Source organism: Panthera onca, chromosome A1 (assembly GCF_046562875.1).
Source record: "Panthera onca isolate mPanOnc1 chromosome A1, mPanOnc1 haplotype 2, whole genome shotgun sequence".
Lineage (NCBI taxonomy): Eukaryota > Metazoa > Chordata > Mammalia > Carnivora > Felidae > Panthera > Panthera onca.
Window position 1 is genome coordinate 190,844,551 of NC_138339.1, and position 26,557 is coordinate 190,871,107.

General features: G+C 35.8%; 2 protein-coding genes across 6 annotated transcripts in view; one reads left to right on the plus strand and one right to left on the minus strand.

The window, feature by feature from the left end:
* LOC132681975 (uncharacterized) overlaps nucleotides 1–26,557 on the plus strand; it is a 44,630-nt gene that overhangs the window by 4,374 nt on the left and 13,699 nt on the right. The window contains exons 2-4 of one of the 2 annotated variants that reach the window (XM_078432804.2): nucleotides 9,405–9,726; nucleotides 15,521–15,761; nucleotides 21,499–21,651. In XM_078432804.2, coding sequence (XP_078288930.1) covers nucleotides 9,405–9,606 — 202 coding nt within the window. In that variant the 3' untranslated portion in view covers nucleotides 9,607–9,726; nucleotides 15,521–15,761; nucleotides 21,499–21,651. Of the gene's footprint in view, nucleotides 1–9,404; nucleotides 9,727–10,387; nucleotides 10,527–15,520; nucleotides 15,762–21,498; nucleotides 21,652–26,557 lie in introns of those variants that run through there. The other variant, XM_078432805.2, reaches the window with a different exon arrangement.
* The window catches only part of UCHL3 (ubiquitin C-terminal hydrolase L3), a 101,202-nt gene continuing 90,489 nt past the window's right edge, over nucleotides 15,845–26,557 (minus strand). For all 4 annotated transcript variants that reach the window (XM_078432800.1, XM_078432790.2, XM_078432798.1 and 1 more), the window contains 3 exons: nucleotides 22,197–22,272; nucleotides 16,622–16,680; nucleotides 15,845–16,056 (listed from right to left, as the gene is read on the minus strand). In XM_078432800.1, coding sequence (XP_078288926.1) covers nucleotides 15,973–16,056; nucleotides 16,622–16,680; nucleotides 22,197–22,272 — 219 coding nt within the window. In that variant the 3' untranslated portion in view covers nucleotides 15,845–15,972. The remainder of the gene's footprint in view (nucleotides 16,057–16,621; nucleotides 16,681–22,196; nucleotides 22,273–26,557) is intronic.

Below are 26,557 nucleotides of genomic sequence, written 5' to 3' on the forward strand. Positions count from 1 at the left end.
GGCCCCTCTTCTCCATCCCCATTTCCAGTACCTTAGGTCTGGCCCTCATTAGCTCTCAGCTAGATTTCACAAATCATATGACCTTTCTAAAATGTAAATCTTACCACACTACCAAAACATCCCACCTCCCTTTACTCCTTCAATGACTCCCAGTTGCCTTCAAGGGCCATTTGATGATTTCTAGAACATTAAGTGGCATCCTTCAGAATTTGCGCCTGCCCACATCTCTAACCACCTGTTTGGACCCATATTTCTCCCCTTGTGGGAAATGTGCTTCTCTCTCTCCTTGCCTGGCTTTCTCCTCCTTATTCTCCCAGGCTCAATTCAGGTCTCTTGCATCTCAGTTTTAAAACATCTTTGCAGATCATCCTGGGCTAGGTTAGTTATCTCTTCTTTATGTAGTCTTTGCCCCTTTCATGAAGTATTATATTTCTATTGTCTATTTTTCTCATTGAACCATGAGCAATAGGAGTGTGTGACACACATCTGGTGTTCAACAACTGTTTATTGATCAACGTGTATGTGGGTGTGGGTGTGTGGGTGTGTATATGTATATGTGTGTGTGTATATATATATATAGATATACACACACATATGCATATATACACATATACATAATTAATATACTATCACTTTTTTTAATGTTTATTTCCTTTTGAGAGAGAGAGGGAGAGAGGATGAGCAGGGGAGGGGCAGAGAAAGAGGGAGACACAGAATCCAAAGCAGGCTCCAGGCTCTGAGCTGTCAGCACAGAGCCCGACATGGCACTTAAACTCACGAGCAGTGAGATCATGACCTGAGCCGAAGTTGGACACTTAACCGACTGAACCACCCAGGCGCCCCAATATACTATCACTCTTAATGCACAGAAAAAATAAAACATTGAGAGCAGAGTAGAAAGTACTGCTGATTACTGCAGCTAATACAAGAATTTCTTTACAGCAGGGTTTCTAAACAGAAGTAAAATTAATACCTTGGGCTAGATAATTCTTTACTATGGGAAATTGTCCTGTGCATTGTAGGATGTTTAGCAGCATCACCAGTCTCTAACCACTAGGTACTAGGAGCATCCCTGAAAATTCAACAACCAAAAATGTCTCCAGGATTGCCAGATGTCCCCTCAGTTGAGAACCAGATCACCTCAGGTGAGAACCACTGCTATACAGGAGGTGACTAGCTTTGATAGCTAATGCTTTGGCACTATGAAGTATAACTCCAGCCCAGGTTTCTTGAAACAAGTGGTATGGGTAGAGAAGAGATACGGTGAACCATAGGAAAAAGGCTATTCTGTGTTCTAATGGGGGAAGGGGCAAGAGAGAACTGGACTGAATGGTGCCTGGGGCAAAGACTCTAAGAGGAAAGGGATCTGGTGACTGGAAAGGTCTTTGAGAAGAGACAGGCACAGTGGAAATGCTTCAAATAAAAGAACTGAATTTATACTGTGGTTGGTTATGGTTCAAAAAATACTAGCCCTTATGAGTTCCAAGATAGCCAACATCTGGATTGTATGTATATTTATCATGCTTATAGAATATCTTTATTAACAGGAAGATTCACCCCTACAAGGTAGATAAACATATATATAAAATATATGGAAAAAATGTATATATATGAATATATTTCAAAACATAATATATTTTATAAAATATTTCAATATATTTCATAAATATATAAATACATTCCATTATATAAAACATGAAAATTGTTCCTGTTTGCAGACAATATGGTCTTGCACAGAGAAAATTCCAAAGACTCTGCCAAAAAACTTAAAACTAATGAATGATTTCAGTAAAATTGCCACAGAATACAAAATCAACATACGAAAATCAATTGCATTTCTACATACTAACAACAAACTATCTGAAGAAGAAATAAAGAACAACAACATTTATAACATCTTCAAAAAGTAAAATAAAAAAACTTAAATAATAAATTTAACAAAGAAGGTGAAAGATCTGTACCCTGAAAATTACAAGACATTTATGAAGGAAATCAAAGACACAAATTAAATGGAAAGATATTCGTATTAATGGGTTGGAAGAATTAATATTGTTAAAATGTCCATAGTACCCAAAGCCGTCTATGGGTTCAGTACAATCCCTATCAAGAACATTCATTGGGGGGGATATTCTCTTCAATAAATGGTGTTAGGAAAATTGGATAGTCATGCACAAAAGAATGAAATTGGACCCCTATTTTTCACCATTTACAAAAGTTAACCCGAAATGGATTGTGATACCTGAAACTATAAAACTACCAAAGGAAAACATAGGAGAAAAACTCCTTGACATGAGGATTAGCAATGATTTTTTGGATATGACACTAAGCACAAGCAACAAAAGCAAAAATAAAGAAGTGGTTCTACATCAAATTAAACGCTCCTGCACAACAATGGAAACAATCAACAAAATGAGAAGACAACCTACATAATGGGGAAAAATATTTGCAACTGCCTATCCGATAAGGAGTTAATATCAGTAATATATATATATATATATATATATATATATATATATATATATTCCATATAATTCAAAGGCAAAATAGAGAGAGAAAGAAAGAAAGAAAGAAGAAATATGACTTGAAAATGGGCAGAGGATGGGGCACCTGGGTGGCTCAGTCGGTTAAGCGTCCGACTTCTGCTCAGGTCATTATCACATGGCTTGTGAATTTGAGCCCAGCATCGGATCTGTGTTGACAGCTCAGAGCCTGGAGCCTGCTTCAGATTCTCTTTGTCCCTCTCTCTCTGCCCTTCCCTGGCTCGTGCTCTGTCTCTCAAAAATAAACAAACATTTAAAAAAATTAAAAAACAAAAAAAGAAAAGAAAATGGGCAGAGGACCTGAATAGACATTTTTTCCAAAGAAGACATACAAATGGCCAACAGGTACAAGAAAAGATGCTCATCACTAATCATTAGAGAAATGCAAATCAAAACCACAATGACATGTCACTCTACACCTGTCAGAATGGCTAGTATCAAAAAGACAAAAAAATAACAAGTGTTGGCAAGGATGTGGGGGAAAGGGAGCACTTGTGCACTGTGGTGGCAATGTGTATTGGTGCAGCCACTGTGAAAATCAGTATGGAGTTTCCTCAGAAAATTAAAAATAAAACTGTATGATCCAGCAGTTCTACTTCTGGGTATATATCCAAAGGAAACATAATCACTAAATCTGCAACCCCATGTTCATTGCAGCATTATTCACAATAGCCAAGTCATGGAAACAACCCAAGTACCCATCAATAGATGAAATATCTAAACACATGCTTGCACACACATGCACATACAAAATGAAATATTCAGCCATAAAAAAAAAAAAAAAGAATAAGGAAATCCTGCCTTTTGGGACAACATGGATGGACCTTGAGGGTATTATGCTAAGGAAAATAAGTCAGACAGAGAAAGACAAATACTGTATATTCTTACCTAGACGTGGAGTCTAAAGAAACCAAACCCATAGAAATAGAGACAACAATGGTGGTTGCCAAGGGCTGGGGGGGAGGGGAGGTGGGGCATAGAATGAGCAGATTTGGTCAAAAGGTACAAACTTCCCAGGTATAAGATGAATAAATTCTAGGATGTTAAGGCACAGTATGGGGACTATAGTTAACAATACTGTATTATACACTTGAAAGTTACTAACAGTAAATCTTAAGTGTTATTACCACAATAAAAAGAAAAAAATGTTAATTTTGTGAAGTGATGGAGGTGTTAACCTTATTGTAATCATTTCACAACTATGTGTCTATCAAATCATCATGTTGTGCACGCTAAACTTACGTAATGTTGTATGGCAGTTATATCTCAAAACTGGAAAAAATAAAGTTCATGTAAACAAAAAGTACACACATATATAATGATAAAGTCCCAATTATCCCACCTTTACCCACAAAAATATATCCTATAGTGTTAGTAATTAGAAGATTATGATGTCAGTACTTACATAATGACATTCAGACAAGTAGGTTCGATTCTGCACTTGGAATTGGAAACTAAAGAAAAAAAGAAGATGACATGCTACAGGTAATAGTTAAGAAATAAAGACAAGGCAGAGGTGCCTGAGTGGCTCAGTCGGCTAAGCGTCCGACTTCGGCTCAGATCATGATCAAACGGTTTGTGGGTTTGAGCCCCGCATCCGGCTCTGTGTTGACAGCTCAGAGCCTGGAGCCTGCTTCAGATTCTGTGTCTCACTCTCTCTCTGCTCCTCCCCCACTTGCGCTCTGTCTCCATCTCAAAAATAAATGAACATTTTTTAAAAATTAAAAAAAAAAAGAAAGAAATGAAGATAAGGCGGGGGTGGGCAGGGGGAAGTTGGGGGGAGGCAGGGTGGAGACAGAGATGTGCCAGGAGGCAGAAGGGGAAAATCAAGGTAAACCCATATTTGATCATTCCCCCTAAAATGTAGACAAACCTTGAGGAGGCTTTCAGTACAGCCTTAGGATGAGATGAGGGCTCTGCCCAATGGATGAAGGCAAGGGTCCTACACTTGTCTTCTGAATCTGCTGGATAGTTAACTGAGAAGAGACAGATGAGAAGCCCTTGGTCCTTACCAACGTTCCCCCTGTGTTCACAGACCTCTCATCGAGAGGTCGATGGAGATGGTAACTTTGCTCCATGCGACCAAGCCCATAACATGAAGAAGAGTTGATTATTTTCTTCCTACTGTAAAGATCTTAAGGGCTTGAGGTTTGGGGGGGAGAGTTGTTGGGGGTTTTTTGGTTTGTTTGTTTTAACATGTAGAACAGTTTCCTATCATTGAACTCAAATTATTTAACATAAAATCTAGGACTTTTTGTTGTTGTTAAGGTCCTGCATCCTCATTGTAGCCAGAATTGCAAAACCACACTATAATTCTCTGAGTGATAGCAGCGAGATCAAAAGAACTTACCCTAGAATTAGCTTTAAAGTAAACTATTGGGGCTTCTGGGAAAGGAGAGAATGTGTGTTTACTACACTTCTCTTCTGGAAGCCCAGTAAGATGAGTAAAATAAACTGTATTTTCCTTAAAAGGATATCTTTAATAACTAGCATCAGATAAAAATTGTGAAGTCCAGATTTCGTTAAAACATATTTATTTTTTTCTTTGTGTTTTTATGTTTTGGTAGAAAAGATTTTCCTGGCCTCTCATTAAGTTTACTAAAAATAGAGGGGTGCCTGGGTGGCTCTGTTGGTTGAGCATCAGACTTTGGCTCAGGTCATGATCTCGCAGTCTATGAGTTCGAGCCCACATAGAGCTCTGTGCTGAAAGCTCAGAGCCTGGAGCCTGACTCTGATTCTGTGTCTCCCTCTCTCTGACCATCCCCTGCTCACGCTCTCTCAAAAATAAACATTGAAAAAATTATTTAAAAATTTACTAAAAAAGAGCAACAGCCATACTACCTGTTCAAATTGTTCTGCTAAAAAGCCAGGGGGAAAAAAATTAAGCATGGTGTTTACTATATTACTAATACTTTAGAATTGTAATAACCATTGTTTACATTTTGATATTGAACCCACAGAAGAAACAGCTCATCTGTTATAGGAAACTTAATTTTATATAATTATAGGAAAGAATTTTTTAATAACCCTTTCATTCTCCCTATTGTATGAGAACTAGCTGGGTATTGATAATATATTAGCTGCAAAAACGAAAGGATTTGGGGAGCTGAGTGGCTTAAGCGTCTGACTCTGGACTTGGCTCAGGTCATGATCTGCCAGTTCGTGAGTTGGAGCCCTGTGTTGGGCTCTGTGCTGACAGCAAGGAGCCTGCTTGGGATTCTGTCTCCTTCTCTCTCTGCCCCTGCCCCCCTTGTGCGCGGTCTCTCTCTCTCTCAAAAATAAATAAACTTAAAAAAAAAAAAAAAAAAAGGAAAGGAAAGGAAAGGATTCAAAAACCACAAAATAAACTGGCTTGGGAAACGAGACCCAAGTTGGGCTCCTAGGCTTACCACTAGTACTTAGTCAGGCCTCAGTCGTAAGATGACAGATTTCTAACAAAGCTCATTCTTACTTTCATGCGATGTAAAGAAACTACAAACAGCAATGAAAAGAAGCCTTTGACTGTTCTTCAGAGTTCCAGTATGGCCATGAAATCTGTCTGTGCTGACACAGGTCTGATGCTCCCTCAAGGATTAGAAATAATCACAGAAGAGGCCATCCTTGCACTCAGCTCCATCAGAAGCTTCCATAGAGTGGGGCACTGAGTGGCTCAGCTGGTTAAGCATCCGACTCTTGCTTTCAGCTCAGGTCATGATCTCACTGTTTGTGAGTATGAGCCCCACATTGGGCTCTGCACTGACAGCTGTGGGGCCTGCTTGGGATTCTCTGTCTCTGTCTCTCTCTCAAAGAAATAAATAAACATTAAAAAAAGAAGCAGCAGCAGGAGGAGCAGCAGCTTCCATACGAAATGAGGTAAAGGAGTTCCCTTGAAGGTGGACCTCAGTTTAGAATGCTCCTGAGAATCAGCAATGAAAGCAGGTGGCCTCTGAGATAAATCACCCAAGTCCCCGGGAGGAATGCTCTATCCATGAGTCTATGATAAATTTCTCTGGTCGCTGTGGACAGAAATAGACCAGTCAGGCCAAACTATTTCAATCCTATATAACTCAATTAAAAAATAAAAACAAAAACATGACATTGGGGCTTTCTCAGGACAGAGAGAGAAGACAACTATCTACTCCATTTCTGCTTACCGAGACAATAAATTAGACTTTGATATGGATCAAGGCTACACACACATGTACACACACACATGCACACTCCTCCACAGATTACACACACATATATCTTCTTCTGCTGGATCTTTGAATAATGAGACGTAGTGATTAGGGCCATATGGCTTTGTTACTTTAGGAAGTATTATAATGGACTGCATTTTATTCTTGCAGAGATAGGCCTCCAGGCACGATCTAGATAAATAGAAGAATATGGGGAGAAAGGCCTAAAACTTTGCTGTGTATAATATAGAGGGCTGTTTGTTGTAGACAGGAAAAATTATTTGCAAGATATATTGGCAATGTAAAATTAACCTTTTGTTTTAATTTGTACAACAAAATAAATTTACAGTACTATTTCATGCCAGAAAAATTATTTGCCAAAGAGGTGCTTTGTTCATTAAGCCCTCGTGGCCAGGGAAAAATTTATTGTATACTAAACCAAAAGAGCAGGATTTGTTTTTGACCTGTTTTTAATTGACATATCCAGCTAAAACCATGAAGAGAAGATAAACTCTTCTCCCACATAACTAGATTTTTCAGAATCAGACATTAGTAGTGTCTATGTTTATTGTCCTATTGAATAGGACAAAGATCTATCCTATTGAATAGATCTAATGTCAGGTTAGAACCGTGACCACAAATCAACATGTCACCTGCGTTAAGTATCCATTTCTAGTTTGGTTCCTTTGAAAGGAGTCTTTAGGCTTATAATTCTTAAAACTCTTAAAAGCATGGCTAGAGTGGGAGCATCAATTATGAAGGTAGTAGTTACAGACAATTACCAGATTTAGAAAAAGGAGAAAAACTTTTCAAAGCTAAGTCCAGAAGGATCTTAATAACACTGGGCCCACAAATCTAAACTAAAACTGGCTTTGAGTAGCTTGGTTGACATTTCTGCATGCCCTTAACACCTTGTATGGGATGGCACCTTACAAACTACAACATGCTTTATGCTACCTTAATATCCTCCACCACCCAGACATACTCTGCCAGTGCAAGAGATCAATAATGATTGTATAAAATTTTTAGGAGGGGGCTAAGTATTTGCAGTATTGTTGCTACTGGCAATGAAAGTTCAGATTGAATATGCCTGGGGATAGTCTGCAAAATGGACAACATTATTTCATTTGTAGTATTTACTTCCTAACCTCCTTCTGACTTCCTTTTTTCCATCTGCACGTGTTCTGGAAGAAAGCCAAATGGAGACATACCTTCGAGCTTTCAAAGCAACAATATAGAAGGACTCAAAGAACTATTACCTTCCATGATGCTAACTCCCTCCATGGGTTATAGCCAACCCACATGTAGCCGGACGTAGGCATTGACCAGTTGCCTCCAAATTTCCAGTGCTCAGAGGTCTGTCCTCAGCATAAGAAGTCCAACTGTAAAAAGTGGAAATATTGAATATCCGAATTTTCTTAACAGCTGTTGTAATAAAAATTAAAATAGGTTTTGTCACAACCATATATATATTGAACTTATCTGACCTTGTTTTGTCATTCTAGCACCATGTTGGAATTCATCAAAATTCAAATAGCTTATAAACGAAGCATGAACAGTAATACTAACTTGAAATGTTGAATTAATTACTCAGGGTGATTTAGATTCTGTAAACATAGCTGTCAAAAAGAAAAACAGCATTCTTGGCCCTCCAGAGTAAAAGATTCAGATAAAAATGTTTTCCTAATGAGCAGTATGCTCTGGTATAGTATTATTACAGGAAAGACCAAAATTCCAATCATCCTTGCTAAATTGCATGTTTGCTAACTTCAGCTATTTTGAGATTTTTTTAAAGTTAAACCGTTTCTGAGTTACAGAAGAAGTATGCACAGTTCCCTTGTGCCTGGAAACGAAATGTTATCTATTCATTCCATCTTATTTAAATTCTTTAGAAAATTAGGTGAGTCTGATGATTCATGAAACGAACTTTAAAATTATGTTCAGTATAGCTTGTTGCACTCTTGGGGGTGATTATGATAATAATAGCTATCATTTTTGAGCGCCGGCTTTTATGTACTAGATTTATAATTCTCACAAAAGACCCACATCAGTCATTTATCTAATGTGTTCATTTGCCCAAGACCACACAGAGACAGAAGAACCAAGAATCAAACCATGTCTAACACAAAAGTCTAAGTTGTGTTCCTGAATCAATGACATTTAGATAATTTTTTTTTGTAGAACCACTGTATTTTATGCCATAACCTCAGTATCATGCCATTAATCAAGCATTGTGAGAATACTGAGATTCTAACCTACCAAGGCCAGAAATTTTCTAGTGAAGCAATTCTCACAAGATATCCATTTAGTGAGAAAGAGTACCAACTGGACATTAGGGGGGGAAATTCCGTTTTAAAAAAGTTCCATCAGCCAGGATCTCCAAATTGAATAGAAGAGGTGTTCAATCCTACAGAGGTGGTTTACCTCTTCAACTGAGTTCTAGAATCTCCCTACTCAAAGTGGGTCCTCAGACCATCAGATTGGGTCCTTGTTAGAAATGTATAATCTCAGGCCCTACACCTAATGGCTGAATTGGAATCTGCATTTTGACAAGATCTGGCACCTTGTATGCTCACTAAGTTTGAAATGCTCTGCTAGATGATGCATTTTCTTATCTCCCACCTCCTTAGATCCCTCAATCATCCCCTTTCTTACCTGTGTTTTCAATTTCTCTCTGCTATTTTTTGTCTTGTTTACCCTCACACAGAAATACTCCTTTAAAAGTCCTCTGCTGTCTCCGTGCATCTCGCGTCATTTCTCTTTTCTCAACCAAGTGCCTTGAAGGAGCCGTCTGTACTCCCCGAATCTACATCTTGCCTCTTGTTCACGTCTCAACCTGCTGCAGCATAATCACCCACCGAACATCATCTGGCCCTCTACTCTATGCCAAACACTGTACCAGACTCTGAGGATAAACTGGTTGTGCAAGAGACAGTTTTTGTCCTCAAATGACTGTCTCTGAAATTGCTTTGACATCGATAACCAACTGACTCTCTAAATTGCCAATTCCACTTTTCCTTCATTATCAGGTAAGAGGATTCAACTGTCTTCCATAAGTCAGAAGTTGAAGAGATTTTGGAAAAATGTAAAATACTGCTACTCTTCTCCCTACCTTTTTAAGGAAAATAGTTATTTTTTAAGTTTATTTATTTTGAGAGTGTGGGGGAAGGGCAGAGAGAGAGAGAGAGAGAGAGAGAGAGAGAGAATCCCAAGCAGGCTGCACTCCACCAGTGTGAAGCCCGATGTGGGGCTCAAACCCATGAACCCTGAGATCACGACCTGAGCTGAAGTCGAATATTTAACCGAGAGAGCCACCCAGGTACCCCCAAAATAGTTATTTTCATAAAATTTTTTTTATGTTAACATTATGGGGTTATTTTTAATTTTAAAATGAATTAATAAATATTGTGAAAGTGTTTTAATGTCTAATATTTGTAGGTCAACAGATGTCATCGCTATAAAATCTCTCTCTGGGCTCCTCAATAATTTTTACGAATGTAAAGGGGCTCCCGAGACTGAAAAGTTTGAGAACAACTAGATCCCATTTGAAAACCAGCTTAATTGCTCAACAAATCACTGAACTCTGTAGCTATCAACTATATAAGTAATATCAGAGGGATATGAATAAATTGGCCTAAGCATGTCTACCCTATGTTTTATTAATTTAGCTAAAGATGAAACTTTTTCTAGGCATTTCATGCACAGTCAGGAAACCAACTGAACTAGTTGGAAATAGTTGGCTACTAGCCCTGAAAAACTAAGTCTTCCCTGGAATATTTTTAGCAACTGAGATACATGCTCCTGTCTCCTGAAAATGAACAACAAGGTAAAAACTAAAACAGTTTTTAAATATTCCTTCTGTCTTTATGTTGCCCACAAGCAATATTTTCTAAAGTTCTTAAAAATAAAATCAGTAAGTACAATTATGCTGTTATCTTGAATCCTTCATACGTACTAGATTATCAAGCCATACCGGACTATGGCTATAAGAGCAATTATATTTACAACATTAAAATGAAGAAATATTTCAGGACTTGTATTTTGTTTCTAAAATAAATCAATTTTTTAGAAGAATGCATCTTTTAAATTATACCCAGACCATGAAATATCACACTTTGGTCGTGAACAATGAACAATGTCACATCCCCATTAACTGTCCATGCTATTATCAAATGCGTGTAGTTCTTTAGCGGTGATGAAGGGCAGGAGGAACTTCTGGTTCCAAAGACTTTGTATTCCAGGCAGAATAAAGAAAAAATAACTTCTTACTACTGCTTAGCCCTAAAGGAAAATAGAAATGTAAACTTTTGTCATGCGTCATCTTCTACTACAGGTAGTTAAACTCTCTGTAGGCAATGCAACTTTTTCACAGACAGGTTTTAGGACACTTTTAAATATAGTCTAATTTGCAACTTTTGCATGTGTTTCAAGTCTTTCATGTTTAGGATACAAATACGGCCTCAAGCAGTTTGTTTCCATCTTGTCCTCCCAGAACATGTGCAGGACAGTGTATCCTGTAGCTCTAAACGGATACCCTATTGAACTTAACTTGTTTAAATCCCCAATAGAAAGTAAAAGTTTTCTTTCAGTTGGTTTTTATGTGGCAATTACTGTTAACTTTAAGTCAAAAGTAAAAATATGCTCATTCCGACTGTAAAAGTACATATACGTGTAGATTAATAGTGCCGCCTATAAGAGCATGGGGCCTTGCTTTCTATTCTTACCACTGCCCTTATTGTACCCTGGCGAGAATATTAGAGAGTTGGTGAGGACAGTGTCAGCCTTAGAAACATCTTTGTTAAGTAGACCCAGTTATTCCACTTTTGTTAATACCTCCCAATTATGGTGCCTAGAGTATACAAAATTATATGCACAAAGATATCCTAAGTGGTATTAGCTGTAATGGCCCTAATTATAAACCACTTAAAAGTTTAAGGGAGGGGTCAGCAAACTTTTTTTGTAAATGGCCAGAAAGGAAATATTTTAGGCTTTGCAAGCCATATAGTCTCTCTTAAAACTTCTCAAATGTGGTGTCTGTAGTACAAAAATAACCATAGACGATATGTAAGTAAATGGGCCTGGCTGTGTTCCAATAAAACTTAATTTACAAATGCAGAGCCAAGTTTGCCAACCCCCGGTATAGGGAAATAGTCAATAAACAGCAATGAATGGTACATTATGTACTCATTGAAAATTAGTAATGAATAGAATGGAAAACATAAGGAAGTCTATAAATAATAAAGCAGGATATGAAAGTGTATGAGTGGGTAGGATCATGGATGTAATAACACACCAAGCATATAATAAAAGGGTGACATATTATTAACTGTAGTTATAATAGGGTGGCAGAGCAAATAAATGGATGACTTTGTAAAATAAATAAGTAAATAAATAATAAATACCAACTATGTTTACATGTTGATAAAGGACACATTTTGAATGACACATTTTGACACTAAAATATGTCATTCACATTTTTTGGGATTTATTTTTGACCACATGGATTTTTATTCTAAATAATTCAGTTTATATTCATAGCTGTCTTACAGAGTAGGAAGTCTTTGTTATCTTTTTCCAAGCCATTTAAATAATTGATTTTGCAAAATAGCTTTTAGTATAGGTTATGTCCACTTAATGCCCTAAACCACGGATTCCCATCACTCCAACAGTTACACAATAAGGTAATGCTCACAATATATGGCCTTTATTGTCTACATAACTTCCCATGTATTACCTAGGTGTGGACTATGGAAATGTCATACTGGGGACTCTCACCTATCAAGTAGGTGGAAGGAACAGACAGGTTCAGAACCACTATCCTAAACAAAGAAATCAAGAGAAAGATTTAGAATAACTTTTATTCAAAAGCAAAACAAGTAAAAATATACAGGAAACTAGGCATGGGGATTTGTCTGATCAGCTAGTGCCACTAGCACTTAGACAAATGTTCTTCATGACACTGGATCTTCTACATCACAATAGTTTCTGCAGGCCATATTTTGAAATCAAAAGAAATGACGAAACTTACTTTCGGCTACCTGAAAACTCAATATATTCCACACTTGGATTTTAGTTTTAATTTTGTTGACAGCACAAGGAACCTCATTTTAAGATCTTACCAGAGAATTTTTTTTTTAATTTTTTTCTAACGTTTATTTATTTTTGAGAGAGACACAGTGTGAGTGGGGGAGGAGCAGAGAGAGAGGGAGACAAAGAATCCAAAGCAGGGTCTAGGCTCTGGGCCATCAGCACAGAGCCCAATGAGGGGCTCAAACCCACAAACCCTGAGATCATGACCTGAGCTAAAGTCAGATGCTTAACCAACTGAGCCACCCAGGCGCCCCATTACCAGAGAATGTTAATAAAGACATTAACTATTAAACTTTATATGTGTACTTTAAATTAGCTCTAAACCTTCTACAATGAGTATATAGTTTTCAGAGTGGTTTTACTTTAATTTCAGCCAAGGATTTAAATAATCCATAGAGAATTTAGACCCGTTATTTGCCTATTCAAAGTATGAATGTGTGAATATGTGTGCATGTGTTTACACATATATATGCATGAACAAACGTATCTATATACTTGTTAGTTCTCAAATAATGCATATATATAAAAATATATATAGGTACAAATATATATAGACATATATGTAAGCTTTCTCTGAAAGAAATGAATTTCTATAAATAGAAAAAAATTTTAAGTGATGAAAATATTAATTTTAGCAGTTTTCTTTTACAAGCTCCAGCACAGGAATAAGCTTATAGATGCTACTTTGAAAGATATTATAGTACACAGACAATAGCTGAAAATTTATATTGTTTTCAAAATGAAACAAGCAAGTTATAGGTTATACATAACCCAATACCAAGCTTACCTAATAAGAACTGTATACAAACCTAAGATGGAATGAACTAAATTTAAATCAGGCGTAAACAATTTTTATACAGTATTAAAGATAGTCTTCACTTAAGACATATTAAAATGGATTCACCACGGAATACAGTAAATCCCTATTTTAGTCACAAATGAACATGGAAAATATTAGAGGTTAAATATGGATATCATAAACCATTTCAATACTTGAAAGCAAACCATTACACCCACTGAAAGGTGATGTTTTGTCAATTCCCAAAAGTCCAAGCAAAAACATTTAAGGTGTTAGTTCTATTCAGTTCCACTTGTATATCAGTCATTAACAACAATTTCCAGAAAATGACCCATGACTTGACCACCCTTAGTGTGTCTCTCTGGAAGTTTCTACACAAAATTAACCATCAATTTCTTCTCCAAGTGCTAAATTTTAAGAAAGTGACCCAAGTATTGTAGTTAATACAGTAGGACTGAAATTCTAGGCATAAACCTAAGAAAAGAGAAAAGAGTTTCACAAGGGACCAGCATCCTAATGTGTGTGCAAAAGAATGCCAGCCCTAAAATGTTGCTCCATAAAATGTCTATAAAATGACATCCATAATACAGATTATTTTTTAAAAAGCTCTGAGTTCTGCAGTTGCCCCCACCCATATAACTGTAATTAAAAAAAAAAAAAAACTTTAAGCTGATATTTTCAAGATACTTGACTTCAAACCCTTCTTGCATATTAAGTGTCTGAAAAATTAGTACTCCTCAAAGCAATCTTTGAGAAATGATGTAAAATTTTAGTAATAAATTCTATGTTAGGAGAAATTCAGCGAAAACTATTGAGGAAATGTAAGTTCTGATTTGGTAGGTCTAGACTGGGGTCTGAAATTCTTCTTTTTTAACAAGCTCTCAGGTGATACTGATACAACCACACTTTGGATAACATAGATCTAACCCATTCTGTAAGCCATTGCCCCATTACTCTTCCTAAAATACTGATCTCCTGTCACTGCCTCAGGAATCTAGGTGAACTCTGTGAATCGCATGTACACATTGGCAATCAGTTATTGGTCCAGAACTTCATTCAAGACCAATGTGGTCTTTCTCCTAACTGCTATGCTCATTCCAACCCACCTCTGCATCTTTTTCCCCTGAGGTAAAATGTATACGCAGTGAAGTACAGATTTGATCATTGCATACACCTGTGTAACCAATGCCCTCCCCCAAAGATATGGGACATTGCCATCACACCAACCCTGTGTTTTGACCCACGTTTATAAATACCCTTCCACCTTTCCTCCGCCTTTCACCTATCCTTGAGGACTCAGCTGAAGCCCTTCCTTCTTCAAAACACATCAAATTCACACACATACCTCTATCTAAATTACTACTTCTTTTTAAGACCCAGCCACCACCGTCACCGAACTAATTGCAGTGATCTCCTCACAAACCTCTCTACCTCCATTCTTAGCACCCCCCCCCCCCCATATATTATTCACAGAGGACTCAGAGTGATCTTCAAAAATTATAAATCAAATCTGGTCATTCTCCTGCTTAAAATCTTCCAAGGCTTACCGTCACATTTGCAATAAATCCAAACGTCTTTTTTTGTTGTCCTGTATCACTAAGCCCCTCCTTCTCTAACCTCAGCTCTTGCTACTTTCCCCATTACTTTCTATGCTCTGGTCATTGGCCATATGGACCTTCTTTCTGGCCCTACAACACAGAGAGATTTTCCTACTTCCGGGACTCTGCATTAATTATTCACCTTTCTCTGACTGGCTATTTTTCTGCTGTTCCGATCTCAACTTCAAAGTTACTTCCTCATGGGAGCCTTCCCTGACTACAAAATCTAAAGTACCCACTCAGTCATTTTCTGAAACAAATTCAACTTTGTGTGCATAGTACCTATCGTTGGTATGTTTCTTATTAATGTGTTTGTTATTTGTCTCTTCTCACAAGAGCATAAGCCCCATGACTGTGGAACCTGTGGACGGTGTTCACTGCTGTAACTTCTGCACCTAGAACAGTGTCCAGCTCATTCTAAGTAGACGCGCAACAAATGCTCGTTAAATAAATGTCAAAATTTATGATACAACATATATTCATACTACGCAGACGGGAATTGTGCCTGTGTCCCAGTACAAAATCTCCCACGAAATCAAAAAGAGAATAAGAAAGCTATTGCCAGTCCGCAAATAAGGTAAGTCTTTCACAAGAAAGAAAGGGAAGAAAAGAACTGCAGCTGTAATGTGGGGCAAAAATAAAATGCAGATTAAGTCAAAGTTTAATTCACATAAAGTTTAATCAGTCAAGTTAATGAAAATATCAAAATTTCTCAGTTAGTGTATGGCAGCAGAAACTTAATTTTTGTTGCAAATAATACAGTATTTGGTGTTTCCATTACTGACAAGCTATGCTGCAGATAGAGCAATTGCATTGAACCTCAATTCATCAGGGTCACGTTCCATAAACTTCTTGCAAACTTCTATGGCATCCTATAGGGACAAAAATGGGTAATTTTTCAGTTTATAAACATGCATTTTATTACTAAATGATAAATAAGTGTTTCATATTTTCCTAATTCGTACTAATTTTATATTACAACCCTCTTTTTTCCCAATGCAAAATAACTTTAAGCATACCAGAAGAGTGAATGGTTGGTGGCCTAATTTGCTTAGTACAAAACTATAAGATACATATTTTGTTGATTATCAGCCACACAATTTGTTCATAAATTTAAAAATCTCTGAATGAGGATCAAGACACAAATGATGGTATCTTTGATTCAGTGAAATACGGGATAGGATGTGCACCTCTTTCAATACTGTTCTTGTCTTTTTCAAATTTGATACTTGTTCACACAAAGAGCTCTGAAAACCTCTTTATTTGCTGTAGATTTTTAACACGAATTCAGAGTTTTCTTTTTGGATTTTCTCAAAAAAGAAAGACATGGAAGCATCCAAATACAGAGAAAATGTTATACAAGTGATCTTTAGAGGTATTTTAAGGATAACAAGAACATTAATAACACTTAACGTGGCAAACAAGTTTTGTTGTTACCTCTAATAAAGTTTCATCACTAGTTTCCCCATGGTTAATTGGAAATGGTTTCCGTCCATCTGTGGAAAATGAAGAAACAGTTGAACGTTTAGCTGCTTATACAGGACAATGTACTTCCAGCTTGCATTTTCCTCCTCCCACAGGGAGGCAAAGTTAAAAGATAATGGAAATGATATATCCTATAAAAACGATTTCAAATGTGCTATCAATATTTTTCTACATTAAATGTTATTAGAACCTTGCTTCCATGTTTGAAAGTCTAAATTAGCTTCATAAACAGAAGATTTAGAAACAAACACAGTTTTAATTTCCCTAAGAAAAGCAAAACTAGTAAGCCAGTTTTTAAAAAGATAAAATCCTAGTTTCTACCCTCATAAATATGAAAAATGTATTGCTTCATTTTAAAAGCTGAATCAGAAGGCTCCTAAGTGAGACTGACATGCTTACACCAATGAAAGGGAGCCACCACAAGATTTCTTTATTACCACCAATAATTGTGTACCACCAAGGCAGGAGTACAGAGCAGCAATCTAAACAACCGAGGGTCATTTCACGGATCACCAAAATTAATTAAACACAAATATAAACATCTTGAACAAACTCACCAAAATTAATTAAACACAAATATAAACATCTTGAACAAACTACTCCTTCATGAATGCTATGAAAAAAGGAAAAAGTCCAGTATTATATAAACTCATCCTAACCAAAAGTTAATTGAGACTCTATCCAAATCTAAATCTCAGATGTCTTATAAGTGGCACTTCAAGTTCAATTCATAAAACACAATCCCTTTTATAATTCCTGGCTTCCAAATGTAATAAAAATGTTTGAATCCATATGCATATACAATGATAAGAGTTGAACTGATAGAAACCACTTTGGAAGAAAAATATGAGGGAAGATTAACCAAACAAACTGAAAAGCAAAATGAGACAAATACTAAGTCTGGAGAAATAAAAAGTTTTTTAAAAAGTACATTAATTATGGCTCAGCTTAGAATAATATTTCTGTGGTTACAATAATACAAACAACTACAACAGAACTAGAAGAAGAGAAAGGAAATAATCTATTTTGTGATTGGGAGGGTGGGTAAGGAACAAGGGTGACACAGGAAAAGTAAATTCTTTTCCTCATGGGGAGTGAAAAAATAATACTTTGGCCACTTCCACCTCCAGCCAGGATGGAGTAACTAGTACCAGACGAAGCCTCCCACCAGAAACAACTTAAAAAACTGGACGAAATAGCTGAAACAGTTGTTCTTAGACATTAGAAAATAGGTAGCCTGTATGAAAGCCCAAGAGTAATAGTAGCTTCCTGCCAAGTCCATAATGGGAAACCCAAGTAGAGCACAATCGCCTTAATGAGGAGACTGAGCAGAACAAGAGCAGAGTTCAGGAATTTGCACAACATCAGAGAGAAAGTAGCTCCCCACTTTGCAGAGCTGTTGCTCTTTGTCCGGGCCAGGATCAGCGTGCCAGGTGGGGCAGGGAGCAGTGTGTCTGGGTCTGAGTTTTAGGCTTGGGGTGGCCAAGAGCTCATTTATGTACAAGACGATTGAGTAAATCAAGAAATACACAAAGAGTAATGGAGAAGAACACTAGAATAAACTGTATGGTATTAGATTAGATTTAGAAGTATTAATGTAAATGAATGCTTTTAACTATATAAACAGATATAACTGTGGGTACATCTATACTCATATGTACATATACATATGTGAGTGTATTTTTATAATACACACAAATATTTCCTAGCTTTGTCTGCTGAGAGGGCCTGGTAGCAATGAGCACACCTACCGCCCAGATGTTGGTTCTAAATACCATTTTCTGCTAAAAAGAACCAGGGCTCTATGGAAAAGCAACTGAAGAGAGGGCTGGGGCAAAGAAAATAAAAGACGAGCCTAGAACATCTTATTCTACGTGATAGGTAGAAAGTGCTTGAAGAATGACAGAAACATATCAAAAGGACAAAAGAGCCAGCTTGAAAGGGTTCCCTTCAAGGCCAAGTCTGGGAAAATCTGAGTATGAAAATAAATTATGGTAATGGACTGTAACCTCCTGAGTAAAATATGAACCCAGGAGTCCATTCTGACATTGAATGAATGAAGAAAAAAAAAAAAGGAAAGTTTCTAATGCTGGAGGAATTTTTTTTTCAAATCACCATTTGGCAACCATCATAGTGATAATTCAGTTAAGAATCATCAATGGATGCTAAATCTGATAAAGGCTTAAAGAGAAACTGTACATTTACATAGGCTTGAAGTATCTCCTGAATATTTATTCATCACTTCCTAACTAATAAGTATAACATATTAACATATTAATGTTTAACATACTTGTTAACTTTATAGTGGAGAAACCAGGCATATACCATCTAAACCAAATGATAAAGGTTATCATCACCAATAATGGGACAAATCAACATCATGAGCCTCCTGAAATGATGCTCCACAGCACCACTTCTACGGTATATGTGCTAAAAATGTACAAATTATGAAGAAATTATCAGACAACCCAAATTGGAAAATAATATCAAAGTAACTGCCCTATATGCTTAAAAATTAATGTGAAAGACATGAGAGTTAAGAATAGATTGAGGAGCCATTCCAGATTAAAGGAGACAAATATGGCAACTAAACACAACACACAACCCTGGACTGACTGGACTCTGGACCTACAGAGGATATTGTAAACATCATAAAAATTTTACTAGGATCCGCGAATTCAATGATAATATGGATCAGTGTTAATTCCTGATTTTGATAGTTACACTGTAGTTATGTAAGGGAGCATCCATCTGTTTTGAAGAAATACATAAATATTACAGAATAATGGGGCACCATGTCTGCACCTTATTTTCAAATAGTTCAGACATACTAACTGAATCTGGGGAATCTAAGTAAAGAGTTTATGGGAACTCATATAATTTCTATAAATTTTTATAGAAAATTAATATGATTTCAAAATTAAAATGTTTTAAATGATCAACTAGTATTCTTGTTACTCTAGGTAGACAATAATTTTCTGGTTAACAGTTTTCTAATCTGCTGGTTCAATCAGTTCTAAATCTACTTTCAAACTTCATTGTTCTAATGTATCCATAAAGACTAATTACATCTATTTAAAAATATGTACTTCTTCCCCACCCTACATATGCAGGAATGACATGAAGCCCTATGGAAAAGGAAGATGTGATAAGAAAAATATGAATAATTCCATTCCTCTCATCAGCTAAACTTACAATTTAGTAGAGAATGAGAGTATTCAAGATGATCACTATCCTTTGTTGAATAATTACCGTGTAGAAATTAACTTGCACTATGTCTACACTCTGATAGTCTTATTTTTATTTAATTTTTAATTTTTTTTAATGTTTATTTTTTGAGAGACAGACAGAGTGTGAACGGGGAACAGGCAGAGAGAGACGGAGAAACAGAATCTGAAGCAGGCTCCAGGCTCTGAGCTGTCAGCATAAAGCCTAACAGGGGGCTCAAGCTCCTGAACTGTGAGGTCATGACCTGAGCCAAAGTCGGACACTTAACCGACTGAGCCACCCACCAAGGAGTCCCTGATAGCCTAATTTTTAAAAATAAGATTACTTCAAAATGATTTTTTTTCCTTAAAAACCACATGCTGTTCTCTTAATCACTGTTTTCTATTCACTGACTCCATAGTCTTCTTGCTCAACATTCCTTTTACATTTATTAGGAATTCTCAACAGGGTTTTGCTGCCAGTTTCCCTTGCAGTGAATCAGCAACTGCCCATTTTCATTTGTTTTGTACTTATCCCTCTTCTCTATGACATCTAAAAGATTACTGCTATTCTTTAGAACTCTGAAATTCTTTAAACACATTTAAAGAAAGTAATCCCCAGAGAGCTCTAATTCTCTATTAGCCATGATCATTCTTCTTGCTAAAGAACACCTAACCAAACAAGACCTCAGTAGTTGTGCCTTTCTTTTCTGATGTTCTTCCTTTTCTGGTGTTCAAACCGATTTTAAAATCCTTTTGTGCTGATCTTGGCATGCTACAAAAGAAAACCATTCTTCATATGTAGCTTACCCTTTGATACACATCTTTCCTTCTGTCTTTTTTGGCCTTTGAGCTCAGAGAGCTAGCTAACCAAATAGAGTTTTTTAGTCAACTCCTTCCTATTGAGATTATCAGAGATTTCTTTGCCCTAAATATTTCTTAGATGTTATTTTTTGTTCTAATGATAATTCTCTCATTAGGAAAGTCATCATCACTTTCATGGTTTTGGTTATGGCTCATAGTTATTATTTCTCTGGACTTTCCTAAGTCTACTTTCTTGAAGTCAACAAAATGTGTCTGGTAAGTCATAGCACTCTCTTTACTTCCGTTTCCACTAGCTATTCTTCATGATTTAAGCTTCAGAGTAGAAACTCAGCTTCCAGCAACCAGACATGTGATCCCCAATCACTGCTGCATCTTATCTCTATACAGACTTGGTAGACTGAGTTAGCAAAGCTTGTCTTCCACGCAGCCATGCGGGTCTGTCACATACTCCCGTGACAATGACTTCCGTTCAGCTTGATTCTAACTCAAAACACTCTACTACTGTAAACAACCCTCAGGGGTACAGGTATCTATACAATTGTGTTCTTTCCTTTCCTCACCCCTTTAATAGAGCCATTCTTTTTAATCAAGTATATTATTCTGTTACTATTTTCCAAACATAAAATCTACCTAAATTTTATGGACCACATTTACAGTCACAGGAGTTCTTTCAGAACTCTTCCACCTTTAAATAAGTTGCAAGTTAATATGTAGATGGCAAATGAGAAGAAAGAGAACTAAAAATTATGGTGTCTAGAAATTGAAAAGACTTCTCTTTTGTATTTGGTCTTTTTTTAGCCCAAGAAGGTCTCATGGAGGAGACAAGAAGGACTCACAATAAGTACTATATACCAACTATTAAAGAATCGTTAAGAGGTGTGTTATGTTTGAATGGATCAATTAACACTATGAGGATCTCCTCCACCACTCCCGGAAGTAGTCCACCTACAGGTAATTTCTAGAAAATAAGTGCAGCTCTAGGCCAGAATGCCAAATAATTAATCACAGTTACTTTGACATACGTCTTAAGGAATGGCTGCCAGAAAACACAAACTCCTGTAAAGTTAAAAAATCAGAGGCAACACAAAGAGATAGTACAAAAGCCTGAAACTAGTAATACCCATTACTGAATACAAAAATTAGTCATTATGAATATTACATGGTGTTTTAAAAGTTGTTTCAGGATCAAGATAGTTCATCCAGATGATGATAACTAACTTAGTAATTTAGTTAAGAATGCTGAAGTGATTTATAGGAGTTTCCTATGATTTTTACTTCTGTGATTTGCTTGAGATGCAAAGGTGCTATGCACACTTTTTTGAATTATAAGTTGCTTAAACGTCAAAAAAATTATTCTTTTCTAGTAAAAAATCTTAAATGGAAAACTGTCATTATGCCAACTCAAGTAAATACAGTAAATGTCAACAATCCTGTTAATCATAAATACTTTCCCATTTATCATTTCCTTCCCCAGAATAAATTTAAATAGATCTTACCTAATTCATAGAGATGCCCATCTACATGAACTAATGCAATAAAATGAAGATCTACTTTTTCATCTATACTTGGTGCCTGAAATAGGAGGGAAAAATATATATTATACATGTTAGTAGTCAATCAAGTACATTGTAAACACATACAAATATGAAATGGCATGAGAGAACATTCATCCAACATAATTCAAGGCTTATTAATCTTTGATATGGCGGACAAAGACTGAACATGACCACATTTATGACAATGTGGAAACATTGGAAAACATCCACCAGGAAAACATCGACTAAAGCACATCTTTCTTAATCTCAACAGATCTAAAAACCTTTAGTATTGTCAAAGCCTGGAAGGCCCAGTACCTAGTACAAGCTGGGTGCCTAGTGGATGCACGATGCATACCTGCTGAATGACATGAGTGCATGAACTGATTTGTCTAATTTTTGAAATTTGAAATAAGAATGTTTTTAAAAAAATTAATAACAGCATAAAGTTAAAAGAAACTTTTCAAGCTAAATTTTAAGACATCAAGAAAGTGAATTCTTTCCGTCATGATTTGAACTTGATAATCTCAGTTTTTGAACAATGTAATATAAATAATCTTAGAATAAAATAACTCTCATTATTCATCACAGATCAAAAGGTTTAAAAATGAATAAATTCAGGAAAATAGCCCAAAAGAGTAAAGGGGGGAAAAAAGATAAAAGCAAATTAAAATACAATTAACCATAACCTATGATTTTTCTCCGGCTTTCTTACTAAACTATTTGAAATTAAAATTATGTCTACTTGTTTCTTGTTTTGTTTGTTTGTGTGTGTGTGTGTGTGTGTGTGTGTGTGTGTGTTTTAGTTCACTGAATTCAATTTTCATTAAGCAATATCTGCTACATTTCTTAGAAATTTAAATAAATTACCCAAGGTCAATACATGATTAACTGGCACTGTCTATGATACCGAGTAAGCTGTACAGTTTAACACTACTATGTGTTAGCTATATATCAAATCTAAATAGTCTGAAAGAAAATACAATCACTGTTAAATGCAAGTACAAATTTTAGAGGCAAACGTTTTAAAGAGGCATAAATCAAATTACATCTCATATTAACATCCTGTAGGTAGCACAACACTATCTGAACTGCAACATTTTTTTTCACCTTCAGGTAATTTTATAATTTTAAATGGTTTTAATAAGAAGTTTTCAGATGCAAAAATTGAAATTTACAGAATAAACATTATTTTGGATTTACTGAATGCTTCTAAAACATTTACAGATAGTGTGACTCATCTAAATTCACATTATTCTTCAAAGATTATTTCCCCCCAATTATGAATGGGAGAACCTCAATGTAACATTAATGTGGCAAACTAGTTCTTCTTAATTTCAATTTAGAATGAAGAATTCCACTGTTGGTAGTAATCAGAATTATCTACTTTTACTATTGCTCCAATAGTAGACTCCTCTCAACCCCCTTCTTGCAGTGGCCTCTATGAGAATGGATTAGGAGGGAGTCCATTCCATCTTGGACAGTTTGTTGGAGTTATCCTTCATCTGAGGCTAATATATGTCTCCCACTATTTTCCATTATGTTAGAAAAAGTCTAGCCCCTCTTGAACATGGTATTTCTTCAGATATTTAAAGACAGTGATATTGAGTTCCCTTATTTTCCTGGTCAGAGAATCAAAAAATATTAGTGATCACTCAATCCAATATCCTCATTTTACTAATGACCAAAAGAAAATTCCAATTTTTCAAGGCTACACCTAAGCAATTCTACAAACTATACATTCAGTTCTATAACAAAAAATACTAGAAATGATTTTTCATCCAACTAGAAAGTGGTCTTTACTCATTTTAAGACAATTCTCCCAACAGGATATCAAGTATTTTAAATGTTTAGAACTACTGTATTTTCAAAAAGTATAAATTATTTTAACCCCATCTCTTAAGAATAATACATCTTATAGCTTCTATTTTTCATAATCTGTCAGTACATACAACCATTCTAGAGGTAAAAGTAGTACAACTGGAGTTCTAGACCTGAATATGTACCCAATCCCTGTGCGCACTGGGTTTCTTATCTGTTTTAAAGTTTAAGTGAAATGCATGAAAGTACTTTGTAAATTGTTAAGTGCTATAAAAGCATTATGTAATGTTAAAAATATTAATACTCCATTATCACAAATATAAGAAATCACTCAAGCTAGTGACTCATAATTGTGAGTCATTATACCTTTTATCCAAAAGTGTGTACTAAAAATATAAAACTCCAAAGAGGGTATGAGAAGCCTTCAAATTGTTATAAAAGGTAAGTAAAGCTCAAAATTTCTAAGCCTTCCACAAAACCTCAGTACCTACTAGGAGCCTTTCCCTTTGGTCAACTTCATTAGTCTGAAATTCGCAATTATCCCAAATGCTTAAAAACTATTCCACTAAAAACAAGAACAATAAAAGAAAAGGCAAAGTCTTCAATTTCAAAAAATGACCAAGAAGGCAGAAACCAGAAACTATAGATTGGATCATATTTTGCCTATTTTTTATATATTATTTTTTACAAAGTTCCCTAATTTATAATATAACACTTATTATCTCAAACAATTAAAAAGTCACATAATAAATCAATTAGATAGAAATTAAATATTAAATTTAAATTTCAAATTGTAGAAAATATAGTTTAATTTGTAATTATCTGATACTTAATATATACCAGGCACTGGTATATGTTTATGTACTTAAAAGTACTGACCAATGAATCATCATATAAACTCTATGAGGCAGGTAATACACTCATTTATTCTCAAGAAAACTGTTATACAGCTAGTAAGTGATGGAATCTGGTTTCCAACTCAGGCAGGGTAGTTCCAGAATCCACGCTATGCTATGAAAATATTTATGAAGCGATAAAGCAACAGAATTAATATGGAAAGCAAAGATCAAACTTATATAAAATCATATAAAACTGGAAACACCAACTTTATGATATGTTCATTTATATTCAGAATATTTTAAAAGTACAAAGGAATATTTAGAATCAATTGTGCCCAAGTTAGAATTTACAAAATTAGGGTTTTACTCTGATCCTATAATTCACCTTATATCTCCTACTATGCCAAACAACGTGTGGCACAGTAGGGAAGCAAAAAATATTAAACAGGTAAATGAATAAAAATGGCAAATGCATGTTGTGATCCAATGAGGAAAATGAAATAGAGAGACACCAGTTTGTTGCTTGATACTCAGCACAAATGAAAGGCTATTTTATGACCATACTGATATTTGGGGGATGTACATATTTTAGGAAAACTGTCAAAACTCTGCTTCAGAGTTTGAGCATAGCTCTAAAAGAGTAAATAAAGGGGAAGAAAGAATGTTTGACATCAACTTTCAATTTATTGAAGCATTAAATGTATGAGGAATCAGACTTCCTCTGGCTTCAAAAGTCATGATGATTTCCAGAAGCATGAAGTTTTTCATAAATGGATGGCATACACCAAATTTTCAGAGGTAGCATTTCTAGGTAGGCTCTGCCAAATGAAAGTCATTGCTATATAAGTCTAAAACAGCAGAAAGATAGAGCTGGAGTTGCCTAACCCTGCAGTTGATGTCAATTATGAGAATTATTAGAATTCCACCATCAACCTCAACATTTAAGATAATTGGCAAGATTAAAAGAAAGAATGTACTTTTTAATAGTTTGCTAATATTATCAACCTAAGAAGGAGAAATCATAAAACTTGTGGGAAGCCTACATCAATTCACAAGGAGAAAATCTTCACCTCCTACTTGGAAAAGATCTTTAGAAACTGAATAGGCAGGGAAGATTGGATCAAGATTAAACCAAGTACCTGAGACACCTCAGGGAATAAAATAGCTTAGATGAAACACCCTACACCATGGAAGGATTAGGTTAAGGATAGAGTAAGTAAAGTGACCCCAGAGCATGACAAGAGACTATAGTCATGTTCAGAAACATGAAAAAAAAACAAAACAAAAAAAAACAAAGAGATGGCAAAGAACTCAGAAGGTACATAGCATTTGTTGACCTAAGTCAACTAAATGAAATCATAAAGATGAAGGGTAAGAGAATACATATTCACTTTAACAACTGACAGGAACTTAAACATTATCATGAACGTCAATCAGTACTCATCAAAAGGCAGGCATCCTTATGTTGGCAGGATATGGAGTGGGAAGATGAATGTTCACCGAGGCACTGGTGAAAGTCAAGCTAGACTGCAAAGCATAGAGGTATGCTTGCAATCTTATTGGGGGAGAAAAAGCTAATGGTTGAGTGAACCAAGAGAAAAGCACTTTGAAGACTGAAGAAGTGTAGGGAAAAAAAATGGACTATCCTTGTCACTGGAAGAA